This window comes from Crocodylus porosus, unplaced genomic scaffold, assembly GCF_001723895.1.
Source record: "Crocodylus porosus isolate Cpor-Errol unplaced genomic scaffold, CroPor_comp1, whole genome shotgun sequence".
Lineage (NCBI taxonomy): Eukaryota > Metazoa > Chordata > Crocodylia > Crocodylidae > Crocodylus > Crocodylus porosus.
The window spans coordinates 40,929-55,651 of NW_017728904.1; the positions used below are offsets into that span (position 1 = coordinate 40,929).

The 14,723-nt window shown below is 49.3% G+C and overlaps 1 protein-coding gene across 1 annotated transcript in view; it reads left to right on the forward strand.

Moving 5' to 3' along the window:
• GATAD2B (GATA zinc finger domain containing 2B) overlaps positions 1 to 14,723 on the forward strand; it is a 35,408-nt gene that overhangs the window by 551 nt on the left and 20,134 nt on the right. Inside the window, exon 2 of the mRNA XM_019556758.1 lies at positions 13,731 to 14,060. Coding sequence (XP_019412303.1) covers positions 13,732 to 14,060 — 329 coding nt within the window. The 5' untranslated portion in view covers position 13,731. The remainder of the gene's footprint in view (positions 1 to 13,730; positions 14,061 to 14,723) is intronic.

Consider the following 14,723-nt stretch of genomic DNA (forward strand, 5'->3'; position numbering starts at 1 on the left):
AAAATAACCCACCTCTGCGTAGGTGCCTCATTCCTACTGTTGGTATTCTGGTGGGATTACTAGATACGACCCTCCCTGGTCTAGACCTGCAAGGGAAGGCTTATTTCGGGTCTAAAAAAATTTCTTTTGTCTGTCGTGCTGATGGTTTGATGTAATAGCTCGCCCCCCCCCCTTCCTTTTCATGTCAGCTCCAACCCCTCTCTGTGAATGGAGTCAACCAGCTGACGAGGGTTAGCGCTGGCACGGTGCCAGGGGCTGTGAATCTGTGTGTGCGAGTGTAAGTGTGTACAGAGCACAAAGGGAAGGCCTGCAGTCTAGGAAATCACAGGCTATTATATAAGGAAGCCTGCGTCATCTCTGCTTGCTCAGGCTGACGGGTGGGGAGTCGAGGTGCAGGAGGATTAGCAAGAGGAAAACTCCCCCTTTGCCCCTTCTCTATTTTTAAATGACCAGCTCATTCAGGGTGGGCAGCATTTTCCAGCGCACAGGGCTGGCTTCCCCAAAACAGCCCCCCGTTCCTTTTGAAGAAGGCAGATCTTTTTTTCTTTTTTTCCTTCCCCCTTGGGGGTGGCGGGAAGAGGAAGCAGCTTATATTTCCCTGTGTCCCCACATCTTCAAACATTTTGGTGGGGAAGCTGTCCAGAAAGCTCCCCTTAGTCAGTTAAGGTCTCTCTCAATCCTGAGCCGTTTCTAATAACTTAACCTTGCCAAAATGCCTTAAGAATGAAATGTCAGATAGCAGAGCAAATACTATCTTTGTGCCTTCTGCTCTTCTTCCTTGCTAGGGTTTGACGGTTGTAGTAGAAGTACTTTTTTTTTTTTTCCTACCATCTGCTACACACAGTGAGATTTGTACCGTACAAAAGTCAACACATGGCAGCAAAATTAAAGAACGTTCTGAGCTTCCCGGCATCTGGACAGTTGCAGTTTTGGGGTCTGGTAGGGATGGTGTTGTGTTTCATTAGCTGTTAACTGCTCTACGTTTCCTATACTCCATTGCAGTTATGGGCATTTTGTTCAGCAAGACGGCGAGTTGATTGAGAAGTTGTAATAGTATCTCACTGACCGCACCGATCTTTCTTTTTTTTTTTTTTTTTCCCCCCCCCCCCCCCTTTTTTTTTTTTTTTTTTTTTTTTTTAAATTTGCTTTCTAGATGCTTTGTACACGCAGCTCTCAAATTTGCATCGGAGAAATGAGAATTAAGCATGCACATTAATGAACAGAGCTGTCATAATTTTATCGTTGCCTTTATGTGAGTACTTATGTTTGCTCTGATCATTCAGATCTAAAGAGCTGGTTTGTAAGGGAAGGCAGCAGAACTGTTTAACGAGTTTGCGCTGAAATGACTATAAGAATTTATGGTCTGCTGCAATCGAGAGACAGCTCCCTGGTTCTGTTGAAAACTGGCCTTACGGTTTGTAGTCTTAAATGTTATCTTTGTCTTACAGGGGTTTTCTTGGGGTTTTTTTACTCTGACAAAACATGAATAGCCAGTGAATAAAACCTTAGCTTAAACCCCCAATTTATGAATGACACTTGGCTTTCAGTATTTGGAAATATTTAAAAATATGTGTGCTTGCAGTTGTGTTTCCTTTGTCAGGGTGGGTTTGGGGTTGAATGTTTGTTTAAGGAAAAATGCATATTCTGATCTCAACAAAATGTACATGATAGGCCTACTTATTTTCCTCCTGGCTTGCATGAAACCCCCCTCCCATCGCACCATAGTCTCTCCGCAAGTTGCACAATAGCGTGAATTGAGTATAATATTTGTCATCTTACAATCTGAAGTATCGGTATTCCAGAGAGCAGCACATTTCTATTTTATAGTATTTTTGCATCGGTGTTCATGCAGGTCTCTCTTCAGACTACTTAGCTGTTAAGTCATAATTACCTTTTTAGGTTATTATCCTTTTTATAGTATTGTATGGAAATGCTCGTCTTGGGAGCCAGCCATTTTGTGTGTGCTGTGTTGAAATGCATTTTACGACATAGATGTTGGTTTGTATTCAGCATAGATGGAAGTTAAGACGTCGTAGCAGTGCATATGTCAAGCTCTCTTGAGCCTGGAGACAAACAGTTTTGTCATGCAGAGGTGTGTGTCTGCCCCGGCAGGTTTGGAGTGAGGAGCCGTGATCCATGTGAAGTCTTTAGTTTACACGTGGGCTTGTTCTGTTTTTTAAGTGTGCAGCTGGAGGCAAGAAATTTGGATGTGCTAAAGAGGCTCTTGGACAGCATGAGTGGCGAGTCCCAAGGTAAGCTGGACCCTGGCCTTCTCTGTGTCCACAGAATTTACCCAGTAAAGAACCAGTACTGAACCAGATGTCTTCTAGGTCTGGCCTGTATGTGTTTTGCCCCAAGGAAGCATTTCTTCTAAGGATGCTAATGCGTGTATAGCAAGACGTCTGTTGGCCATTCTAGGTACCAAGACAATGGCAGATGGCTTCTTGGATTGACTCCTATGTAATCTCCGTTTGCTGGAGTGAGGAATGGATTTGAACGTCTTTGGCCTGTAGTTTGATGAGCGCTGAGGTTGGGGGGTTAGTCCTGGTTGTCTCTCTCAGCAAGGCGATGGATGTGTTGGGATGTTGTGCATGTCTTCAGTTTGGACCCGGCAACATAATAACCAATCTGTTGCCCCAGGAAGCTGCTGATACTCGGTGTTTGAAGAGCAGGCGCACATCTGTATGCTCACATCTCTGCTCTATAAATGTGTTTGTTCTTGTTCTGGTAATCCAACCTGTTGGACTTCTTGAGCTAGCGCAGCTCCAAGTGTTTCTGATTTGTGTTTAAAAGTGTCTGATTTCCCTTGGGGTCTGTTTCATCAGGTGTGTATGTGTGTGCATACACTCGTATTGCTTTTCACCATCTTGCCCTTATCCCCATGGGGTTTGATCCACTTGGCCTTGGATGCCTTTTGGCGCAATGTCCTCTGTTTTCTAGAAGGAAATCTGCCCAGAGAGGCACATCAACATGCATCTGGGAAGGAGTGGAATGGCGTGGCAGGGAGCAGAATTTATAGCCTTTGCCAAGGGCCAGGGAAGAAATGAGTTGCTGTTCATTCTCTCTGACAAATTTCCTTAATTGATGTCTGCACCAGAGAGCCTGGGCCAGCTGGGGTAGTGCAGGAAGAGAAGTATGGTTGGAGGGGATTTTTCTTAACACCAGCGTCTTGTTTGCGTGAGATGTTCTCTCTTGGACTGAGGAACAGAGAAGTGAGGTGGGTTGGGAGCAGGTTTCTGCGCCCACTTGAAGACTGTTCTTGTTTGACTGGAAATGGTTACTGGGTTCTGGACTGTCCCACTCTGCGGTGGCCTGTGGGTTTGGGGACGCTGGCTTTTCTGCCCTAACATGCTCTGGGTGCTGAGGCTGGGTAGGAGGCATGGTGTCCCACTTTGCCCGGGGCCTGCCAACTTGGGGTGTGGAGTTTGTGTGCAAGTGCATGTGCATTTCACTTGGGAGGAGTAGAGCGCAGATTTAATCTCGCCTCTCAGCAAGTGCTCAGGATGCTTTCAGCATCCAGAAATTATCACAGGGGCCACTTCAATTGTTTCTCTTGTCTCACTTCTCCATTGGCAGTGCAGCTAGCTCTTCTTTGCCCCTACTTCCTGCCCCAAAAAGTCCCACGAAACAATTTTAGAGTACTGTAGACACTACCTTGCTGCTTCTAGTACCTTCCTCTTCTCACTTGAACTCTACACAACCCATTTGTTTCCTGAGGGATCTTACTGTACATACGGTGGCTGCCTGAGGGCCAGCCATTTCTGACCATTGTGCAGTTGTGCACAGTGGCTAGATGTGGCAGGCCATAGGGCATCTGACCATTGTGCACGTTTGCACGATGTCCACTGTGCCTTGTTACAGGGCAGTGTGGTTCTAGTTGGGAGCTACCGTGGTGCTTGCTGACTTATAGGTGTATGCACAGGTGAAGTGTTAGGCTACCTGGCATTGAGGGGTACCTGCCTTCTGAAGGACACATGAGCATCTGCACGACTGACATGAAAGTCAGGAATGCCAGGACTTCCCTCCCTGCTGCTCCAGGGCTGTGTTCCCTCCTCTTGCTGGGAGAGGAGAAGTGGGGAGCGTGTCAGGCTGGCTTAGGTGCCTGGGGGGTTGGAAGGCTCCTGCATTTCTAGCATACGTGCACAGTGGAGGATGAGCAGGGTTTCAGGTGCTGTTCCCACCTCCTGCTAAGGGAGGTGGGTCCTTGGGAGCTAACTCTGGAGTGGGGAGCAGTGGAGTCGCTAACGTGCTCTTCCTGCTTGGAGCTGGTGGCTGCTAACATCTTGCATATTAGTGAAATGAGGGACCTGGGAGTCCCATGTGCATGGGAAAGGAAGGTATAGGTAGGCACAGTGGGGCCCTGAAGGTGATGAGCAGGAGGGGATGGCACAAAGGCCTGGACAGCTGAGATGGAAAGTGAACCAGGTGGGAGGCCTGGGTGTTTTGCGGCAGACTGCCATGCAGCTCAGCTCATCTCCCTGAGGGGCTGGGCTGTTCCTGCTGAGTTGACTGTCTCCAAGATCTGAGATTTGCTCCCCCCCAAACCCCGGCAGTGGGATGAAACCTTTGACTGACTGTGCTTGGCTTGACCCTTACTGCAGGAGGGTTTCATTGCAAACCAGCAGTGTGTTCAGCTGCCTCTTAATGGTGTCAGGTTTGGATTTTTCTTGAGCAAGTCAATGGATCTCAGGTTTTTAGGCCTCCTCCAAGGACTGGCTGGGCCAATGCTCCTTTTCCACCCATCTGCACTGAGGGATCACAGCTTTTGCTGCAAGTGCTTTGCTGTGACACCAGTGAAACTGCACCCGTTTTGGTTTTGGGTGCTAGATGCCCAGCACTGTCTCTCCAAGTTGACAGGGGCAACTGCACATCTGCTGCTTACAAGGCTGAAGTGTTAGAAGGAGCAACACGGGAGGAAGGAACAAAAGGACTGACACCTGCATGGGAGATACCTGCTCCTCTGCCTGTACCAGGGAGTATGAACATATCTTCTGAGTTATGTGGATGCGTGAAGGAGTTCAGGGCCTCTGCAAGCAGAAGCAGCAGGGAAAGGTTTCTCACATGTGTCCCTTTCTCTTGGAATTGTCACGTTTTTTCCCTTGAAGCTAGGAGCCCAGATCGCTACCACGGCAGTGCTGATACTATTGGCTCTGCCTTCCTGCCAGCTCGGCATTGATGCTCTTGGCAATAAGTCTTGCAGGACCCTCTTGGGGGTGGCGGGAAGGGGAAGCAGCGGGTGGGGGTGCCAGTTGCATCACTGGTACAAGGGGATGGCACGTTGAATCGGTTACCCACACCTTTTTCTGCACTAACATGTTCCAGTCTGGACTGTTCTTCCCCGATCTTGTGATGCATGTTGGCTTCTTTGCTTACAGGACTGTCCTGGTAGAAGCTCTGAGAGTTTTGAATGTGAAACCAGGGAGCTAGAATAGCCCATCCACTTGGCACTGCCCAAAGCTTCCCACACACTCATTGGATTTGCATCTCTGAGACCTCCACCTAGACTGGTGCGTCTGTGCCAACAAAACATAGCTTGCTCAGGTTTTCATTAGAAAGATGTTGATTGCTTCTTTGCAACAAGAGAATTGGGGGACCGTGGCGTGAAGGGACCCCTTTAACAGCTTTGGAGGAACGTGGTTCCCAGCGACAGCTGTGCAGTTTGTCCCCACGTGTCCACCATCATTGAAGAAGTTCTTGCAAATGAGCTTTAGCTGACTTTCCCCAATGATCCTGCTGCTCACGGTTATCTCATCGCCTTGCCACAGAACAATGCTCGTCCACCTCCCACGCGCCGACTGTCGTGGGTCACATGCATCTCACATTTTGGCCTAATCCGTAGGTCTGCTGACATCTCTGGTTAGTGCTTAAATTAACTCATTTTCAGATAAGCTTTTTGTTCTCCTTTGTTTCATTTGTGCTGCACCTGTGGATGCTCCCTCTGTAAGTGCAAAGGAGAAGTTGGTCGCATTGCTTTGAGAGTAGAAACCTGGCTCAGAGAAGTGAGACTGCCCAAGCTAAACATGCAGGGAGCAGAGCAAGCAAGGCTTGCCCCTAGCTTCAGCACTGCGTGTGCACCTGTCTGCGCTGAACCTGTGTCGAATGACCCAAACAGACTGACAGGTTGGCTCCTTTGCAGCCTGGTGCTCCGGGCTGCAAAACGCACACTTCCCTCTACCAGCCTCGCTCTGTCCTCTCTTTGTTCACCTCTAAATCTGTAGCTGCTGTTGCACATTCATCTTGAACTGAGGCAGAATAACACAACCTATAGTGTAGTATGTTGTGTTCAGGAACGTTGTGTGAACTAGAAAAAACTCAGTGACAGAGGAGTTTTCTCTCTGCCCCTTGAGGCCTGGTAGAGAACGAAGGGATGCGTCCAGAGAAGCTGGAGCATCAGCGTGGTGGAGATGTTGAAAACTGAGCTCATGGTCGAGAAGCTGAGAGGGATGAGCACGTGTGCAGCGTGTGAGTTGGTAACACAGGAGTTTGGATGGAGCAGCTCTGTTCCCTCTGTTACTCCATTTGGCCCAAGCTGTAGTCCAAACTGGGTTCTGAGGCTGTATTGGAGAAGGGGGTTGTGGGAATTGGATGGGCCGGCAGGAATCTCAGCTGGATCTATGAACTTTCCCCTTTGTCAGGAAGTTAATTGCAACTGATGGAGAAGGGCCTCACAGCGGGGACAAGCTCTGTTCCCCTTCTTTCCCCTCACAACTTTCACTCTTACCAAAAAGAAAGCACATTTGTACTGCAGCCTCTGGAGGAAACAAATGTCCCAGGGAAAGGGAGTGGAAGAAGTCCCATCTTGCAGGCTGTTCAGCTGAGGCAGTGGGGTTGCCTTTCTTCTGGGGCCCTTCTCTGGAGGAGTGACTGTGATGGAGCCAAAGACCCAGAGAGCCAGCAGGAGAAAGCAATAGGTTGCAATGGGGGAGAGAATCTCTACATCAAAAAAACTTGCTACATGTCTGGTCTAGCCTTTGCCACGTGAACCTGCTTCAGCATGCATTTCAGAGGGCCAAGGGGGGCTGCTTTTGGCTTCCTTCTCTTCAGGAGTCCCTTAACTTCTCAGCATTGGTGTCAGCCGAGACCCAGTATTTTTCGACACAGTCAGTAAAGCTTGCTCACCTACAGAGGTACGGGTAGAGATAATTACAGCCTGCATCAAGTCTGAAACAAAACATGTTTTATAGCTCTTTTGTTTTCCCTTAGGGGACTTTGCCACCATTTGAGGATTTTGTTTCTCTCTCTCTCTTTTAAAAAAAAAAAAAAAAAATTCCTTTAGGGAAGTGAAATGGAGAGTTTGCTTCCTTGGGTGTGCAGAATTGCTGGGAGTGATTTACAGGGGGATTGCTCTTTTAGATGGCAGGAGAAAAAGTTTTGAGTCATCTGATTCATATTTTGGTTTAATGAAGCTTGGCGTGCAGGTGTGACCCTAAAATGCATATTTTGTTAGCAGTCATTTCTGGGGTGTTTGTGTGTATCAGTTTAAAATAACTGTATTGTTGGCCAGATTCAGAGCTGTCCAACTCTGCCGACTTTCTCTGTTGTACAAGTTTATAGATACCAAATTAGAAGTAGAAAAAGCAAATCTGTGTTCCTGCAGTTGACTAGTGCAAAAGGTAACCTGAAGGCTCCTCCATGTCTTGCTCAGTCCTGAGTCAGGATAGGAAGGTGCGTTTCTGGTTTTTACCTGGGTTATTCTGACACAAAGCAGGGCACTATTTCAGTTCTGAACTCTCCGACTTTTTCAGATTGACTTGAGTATTAAGGAACTGCTCTCATTCCCGCCAAGTTAGATGAGAAAAATGCTTCAGCTGCTCCCATGGTTCCTTCTTTTGCTGCAGCGGGGAAGAGGAAGGATATCTTGGAAATTCCTATAGTTCCTAATAAAGCTGCAGTTTCTTCCCCCTTCCCCTGTGCTTGCCTTTGCAACTGAATTTTAACGCTGAAGGGCCCCATTCAATAAAAACTCTGAAGCCTAATTTAATTTTTATTGAATCTGGCTGAAAGTGCGCGCTATTTACCATGCCAGTAACGTCCCCTGTCGAGAGGATTAAAATGTTACAATATCTGGTGATGGCGATTTGTGGTTTTGATTTCTGTTCCTAGCCGCGAGGTCATTTACATCGAATCAGCGTCCTAGAAGTCTTCAGCAGCCATCTGGTCATGCCTGTGCAAGTCGGGGTAAATGGTGTAATAGGCTTAAGACCCTTTTTCCTTTAGCAAGGGGCTTCTATATGGGAACTGATATTGTCCACATCCTGAGTTGTCTTTGAATCCGAGCAGCTGTTTTTTGGCTTTTGTGAGCCAAAGCAGAAATGTCCCCCTCTCGTGGTCCCCTTGGCCGAGGTCCTGCTTCCGCCTTTCCTGAGCGAAACACCTTCTTTCTTTAAGACGGCTGCATTTGTGCTGATGGACTTTAACACTTGCAGCCCTGAGCTACAGAACTGTTTTGGGCACTGTTGTAGTGCTTGGTTGGGATTGCTGGCTCTTTGTTTGGAAGGAAGCGCACCTAGCTACTTCCACAGAGAGCTTGTGCAGTTGCTTTGCTGCTTGGCAGGGCTGGGTATCTAGTTGCTTCAAAGAGGTCAGTGGGGACCTAAGACCAGTTGTTTCCCGGGGTCGCAATGGGTCCCCGATTGCAGAGGAGCAGTCAGCTCGGCAGTTTTCCCCGAGATGGGCACACAGGAGTTGTGCCCAAGAAGAGCGTGCATACAGTGAGCTACATTTGTGCCCTCAAGCTTTCAGCCTGGGCACGCGTGACGTAGGGGAGCCATTAGCCATGGTGTTCCAGTGCCAGAGGTGCAAGGCGGTTGCTCCTGGCCCGAGGTTGGTCTGTCTCTCTGTCTCTGTCTCTGTCTCTCTCTCCAAAGCAAGCGCTTGGCACCACAGATACCATCAGACAATGCACATCATTGGTGCAATTGGCGCTGACCGCATACTCAGCACCAGAGACTCATTCCAGCATTGTTAGCTTGCTGGCCAGAAAAGCAGTTAACAGAAAGCCAGGCATCCAGTTCTGCCCAGGGTCCTGCTCCAGAGGAAGGGAGTATCCCTACTTCTGAAAAGAGGCTTTGCCCTTTGCGCCCACCATGGGCACGCTTCCTTTTGGGGCTCTTGGTGGCATGGCTTTACTGGAGAGCCTTCCTCAGCCTTGCTAGAGCCAGTACCTCCAGCACTGTTGGTTTTGGGGTTTTGTTTTTTTTTTTTTTTTCCCTCTCCCACCTCTCTTTGGGGAGCCCTTCTGGAAGCTGTTTGCTTCACCATCACTTTTCAACTCTGTGTAGCAGCATTAGCAGCTACCTTCAACAAGGCAGGCATCTAGACCAGTGAGTCTCAGCTGGAGTTCTCCGCCCTGGGGTGCCTTGCAATCCTTTCAAGGGTGCTACACAGTGTTACCACTGGTAGGTGCACAAACGGGATCCACCAGAGAAATCCAGAAATTTCAAAAAGAAGTCCGTAGTGTTAAAACCATTCTGACCTGTTGTGGTCTTCCTGAGTTTTTTACAACAGAAAAGCCGCTCTGGTAGCGATCACTAGTTTGGCCACGGAAAAATAAGAGCTGGCATTTCTGAGGGGTGCTTGAGTCTAACTAGGGGTGTCTTGCATCTAAAAAGGTTGAGAGTGACTTGTGTAGTCCATTGTGGTTGTGTACCCCTGATTCTGTGTTAGATATTCTTACTATTAAGCAGCATATCGCTCTTGCTGCACTGTAGTTGCCTCCACTACCAAAGAAACTCCTTCATTTGTTTCTCCCACTTACATTTTCCCTTTCCTTTCTGCTTTCCCATTCCTTCCTCCTGTGACTGGAAGTTCACTGCGTGCTGTAGTCAGAGGTGCACGGCTCCATCTCGGAGCCAGTTGTGCCAATCCAGCTGACTTTGGTCCACAGGGCATGGTGGTCTTTCCTTTGAAGCTTTCACCAGTGTGAAAGGACTTTATTCAGGTGCCCCTCGCTCTGCTTTCAGGAGTCCATAGAAATGGCTGTCACACTATCAGACGCAAGCTGGGATGCCCCCTCCACCAATGTGAAGGTGTCGCTAACCCTCCTTGCACCCAGAGCTTCTGCACTTAGCCTTTTCTCACCACTAATCCTATGTCAGGCTCAGACTTTGCACAGTTAGCTCTTGGCTTCCAGCACCCAAGCGGGGAGAGAGAGCCTGAGACCTTAGGATCTTCAACAGATCTATAAAACTTTTCCATTTTATGATGTCAAAATGAGTAGTGACTTGATTTTGCCTTTAAAGACTTTATGCTTCAAGAAGTATGAGCTTAGATGGGAAAAGTTCAATGTGAGGCTCCCATTGATGTATTTAGCACGGGGTAGGCAATTATTTTGGGCAGAGGGCCGCTTACTGAGGTTTGGCAAGCCTTTGAGGGCCGCATGACAGGCAGCTCAGGGCAGATTAATATTAATTTTCTAAATTTTTTTAGGGGCCCTGCAGACCAGATAAAATGGCCTGGCGGGCCACATCTGGCCCCCGAGCTACATTTTGTCTGCCCCTGAGCATGCTCCAGCACTGGACAATGGAGATACTTTAGGTGCAAATAGAGTTTATTGCATTCCTTTAAAAAACCCAGCTAGCATGGAAAAGTACTGGAACATGCTGAAAATCTATTGGGGTGAATAATGTGCTTGTTGCCCTTCTGCAGCCCAGGACACCGCTGTCGTGCCTTCAGGAGGCCTAAATCTCCTGTATACATTTTGGTATCAGCAAACGTACCAGCAAATACTATAGCTGCATTTTGTCTTGGTGCCAGGTCACGAGACGTGACATATTTTTGTGTGTGAAGCAGCACACGGTTCTGGAGCACCATGACATCATTTGGAAAAATGGCTTTCGATGGCTTATCATTTTAGGGGGCATCAACTTCCGGGGGGGTCCCCATACCGCACCCCATTTCCATTCCAGCTGGGAGCGTGTTCAATCTGCAGCATCTGGCCAAAAGAGGATCTGCTTCCCGGCAAGGCTTGGTGGTGTGTGTCACGTTGTAAAGCGGCTATGGAGGGCTGCCTTTGGGTTGCGCTGAGCACGAGGCTGTTGGGATGGAGTTCAGTTCAGCCTTTGTCTGCCAAGTGTGTAGACCTCATACTCGTCCCCTCTCATCTCCCGAGAGCATCAAGTGGAGGAAACATGCCGTGAAGCCCTCTCATGGAAGCTTAATTGGAGCCAGGCACTTTCCCAGCAGCTGCAGTGCTGGGTGGGACATGCTTTGCCGCCTGCACATGGCGGTGTTTAAATAACCCACCTAGACTCCCAGAACATTCTCTCTTCTCTCGTGACCCCAGGTTAAATCGGGGATCTGCATTTCACGCATCTCCGCAGCATGCTCTCGGCGTGTCTGTGCTTGCCTTTCTATATTTGGCTGCAGTAGATGTTAATGATCCTGCTGAGAGGCTCGATTATTAAAGGATGAGCACCAGGCTTCCTACTCTATAAGGCAGCCTGTTCGAGACCAGACCTGCTTTGGTGGGTGGGTTGGCCTTTTTCAATCTCAGCTCAAGACTTTCACTTCCCTCCCTTTCTGGCGAAGGTGTTGGTAGCCTTTCCTTAAGGGAGTGATGCTTTTGTGGCAGAGCCAAACCCTTCCCATCACCATATTGCCACTTCATCTTGAAGCTCTAGCTGACCCAGTGGTGGGGCTCTACTTTAAAGATGTATAATTGTGAGGCATTTATAATTGGGCTGAAACAGCTTATTCTGGCTCCTGAGGTCTTCAGCCTGTGAGGAAGTTACTTGGCCACCCTTCTGTAAGGCAGAGTTTGTGGGTAGGACCACAAAAGGGATGAGCTTGGCATGGGGCAGCTGCCAGTGTTGGGAGTGCTGAAGCAAAGACCAGTTTGATTTAAAAAAAAAAATAAAACAAAGAGATGAACAGCATGCGTCATCTCATGTTCCCACGTAACCAACTTGGCTTCATGTTAGAAGAGAGATGAATAACTGTGATCATAGCTGACAGATGCCAGGGACCTAGAGATGGACAGCTCTGCAGTCCCAGGCATTTGGAGCGGTCCAGGGGGAAAATATAGCTTCAGGCACATACTTTGCTGGTGCTTTGCTTTTTTGGCTGGTGGAGGTTTACTGCATGTGGCTGTCCGTGAACACTAGAGCCGTTGCCCCACCCTGCCTTGGACACATGGTTTTTAAAACTGCCTAACCAGACTTTCCTCAATGAGTCTGTCTTCCTAACCTCGCTGCCAGTGGTAAAAGGTGCTGTAGAACTGGCCTTCCCATGAGCGATTCCCTAGGAGACTGACCATCTTCCCAAGTGGCTTTTTGTTGGTTTCTTTTTAGTTGGTTGCTTGTCAGCCTGGGAGGAGAGGAGATCACTGATTACAATTGACTTCATGCCTCATTCCCCTTTCCACTGCATCTATTAGCCATGGGGCTTTTTTGCACCTGGAGTGGATGGCAGACGCTGCGGCAAGAAACAAGTGGAGAGGGGTGGGCGGGAATTGTCTCGTATGGATTAACCTTTCTTTAGTAAAAAGCTCCGCTTTGTTACTCTAAGTGCATCACATTTTTTACAGACTAACAGGATGGCATAGCTGAAAAGCAGGTGACTGGGGAAAAATGACATGCTCCATATAAGGCTTTAGTCTTAGCAGAGGAAGCTTGGCTCCCTTCTCTGACCTGATGACTCAAGTGCTTTTTGCTCTCTGGTTGGAGGAGTGTTCTTCAGACACTCACCCGCTTTGCTCCAGCCACTCCTCCCCAAGCAAAATCCCTTCTCCTCCCAAGATGCTGTGTCACGGAGGGGCCGAGAGCAGCTCCTGGCTTACCCACTCAGGCTGCTTCCAGTTGGACCCCGGAGGGGAAATGTGAGAGAAGGAAGCCGTATCTCAGCTACAAAATGAGAACAGGAAGGAGTGCTGGCCTGGTGGAAGTACGGTGCATTGGGCAGGGGCTGTGGTGATGGTACTTTCCATGCAGCCAGTGCACTCTGTGGGCAGAGCTGGCCTTCTGAGGCCTGGCATCAGGCTGGGACGAGTCTTCTCTGGCATCTGTACTTCTCTCCCTCGTGGCCTATGCTCAGACCCTCATGGGCCAGGACCAGGACCACTTGAGGTCCCCATATGCAGCCTATAACCTGCTCTGTGGTGGGAGGCCAGAGGGTTTGGGGTTGCTGTGTAGCAGTGGTGCTGTTCATGTTGGCTTGCATGCCCTGCCCTGTTGCAGGCCTAGTTTATCGGGTAACCACAGGGCAGGTAGAGTTCCTCACACAAGCTGACCCAAGCAATGCTAAAGGGTACTGCGCCTTCCCTTCCACCCCAACTGGTTTCTGCAGCACTATTCCTCTAGTTGCCAGTCAGATCTGTGGGAGTTGTCAGCCACTTCCTCTTGACTGAGCTTGGGATCCAGTCCCTGTCCTTGGGTGTGCCACCGATTTTTCAGCCATACCCACAGTGCCGCAGCATGTGGGTTAACATGCATAGGTGTTTTAGCTGCCAGCACTGTGGGCACTGCCTCAGTGGCGCCCTTGTGCCTAGCAGGGAGGCTGGGCTCAGCGGTCTGTGCAAGGGGGCGGGTGGGGAGGGATGAATGATAAGGTAAGGGGGAAATATCAACTCTGGTACTGGTGCCTGAGTGTTCCTGGATCAGGCTGCAGGCAGATGGGCTGCTGTCAAGGCTCTGTTGCAGCTTGGCACCTGCACGTGAAAAATCTTAGCAGCAGACTCTTGTCCATTCAGATGCACTGATACTGACCCTGCCCTTATGCTCTCTCCCCTGCAGGATGGACAGAATGACAGAAGATGCCCTGCGCCTGAACCTTTTAAAGCGGAGCTTGGACCAAGCCGATGACCGGGACGATGTTCTGGCCAAGAGGTTGAAAATGGAGGGCCATGAGGCCATGGAGCGCCTCAAAATGCTGGCCCTCCTGAAGCGCAAGGACCTATCGGGCATTGACGTCCCCCACGAGCTTCCGGTGAAGCAGGATGGGGTGAAAGTATATGAAGAGAAGCTGAATGGGAGCCTGAGGCCCCATGCAGATGTCAGGACTGCAGGGAGGCCGGGGAAGGAGAACATTAATGATGAGCCAGTGGACATGAGTGCAAGGAGAAGGTAGGCTGCTGAACCACTGGCATTAGAGGGTTGGGTTTTCCTTCTGTTCAGCCCCGTGTGAGGGCTACAAGTCAGAAATCCAAGCTGCCATGAGTGTTCTGGATCTTGGCTTCTGAACCTTGGCCTGTGAAGCTTCGCACTTTGGACAGTGGTCCCTGTTCTTCCCAGCAGAGGATCTTTGGGAGCAGTCACCTGTGCTTTCCCCCTGTGGCCAGGTCTTTTTGCTGCCCCAGAGGCAGATTCCTCTGCCCACAAGTGTGTATATGGAGCATATGGCTGCAGCTCAGTCCCTGTCAGTGTGTACTGGGAGGGTGGGGGCTGGAAGTCCCGCTCCGTTTAGGCTTTTAATAGCTCCTGCAGAAGCGATAGTTCAAGTCCTTTATTTAGCCGAAGGCCGAGTCTGCTGTAAGTGCACAGACAATCGATCTCATTCCTGACCCTGGCAAGACTCACGACTCCAGGAATAAGAAGTAATTGTTTTCCTGGCCGAATCCTAGACTGTGCGTGAACATCAGTTGCCAGGGCTGTTGGGCTCAGGGTAGGCACGTCTGTTTTGGGGGAGCGAGGGTCTGTGCAGCAGCACGCAATCTTGAGCTCTGCCCATGTATAGTATGTGCCCGTGCATAGTATTGGGGCTTGGCTGTTGAAATCACTTCAGCCCAC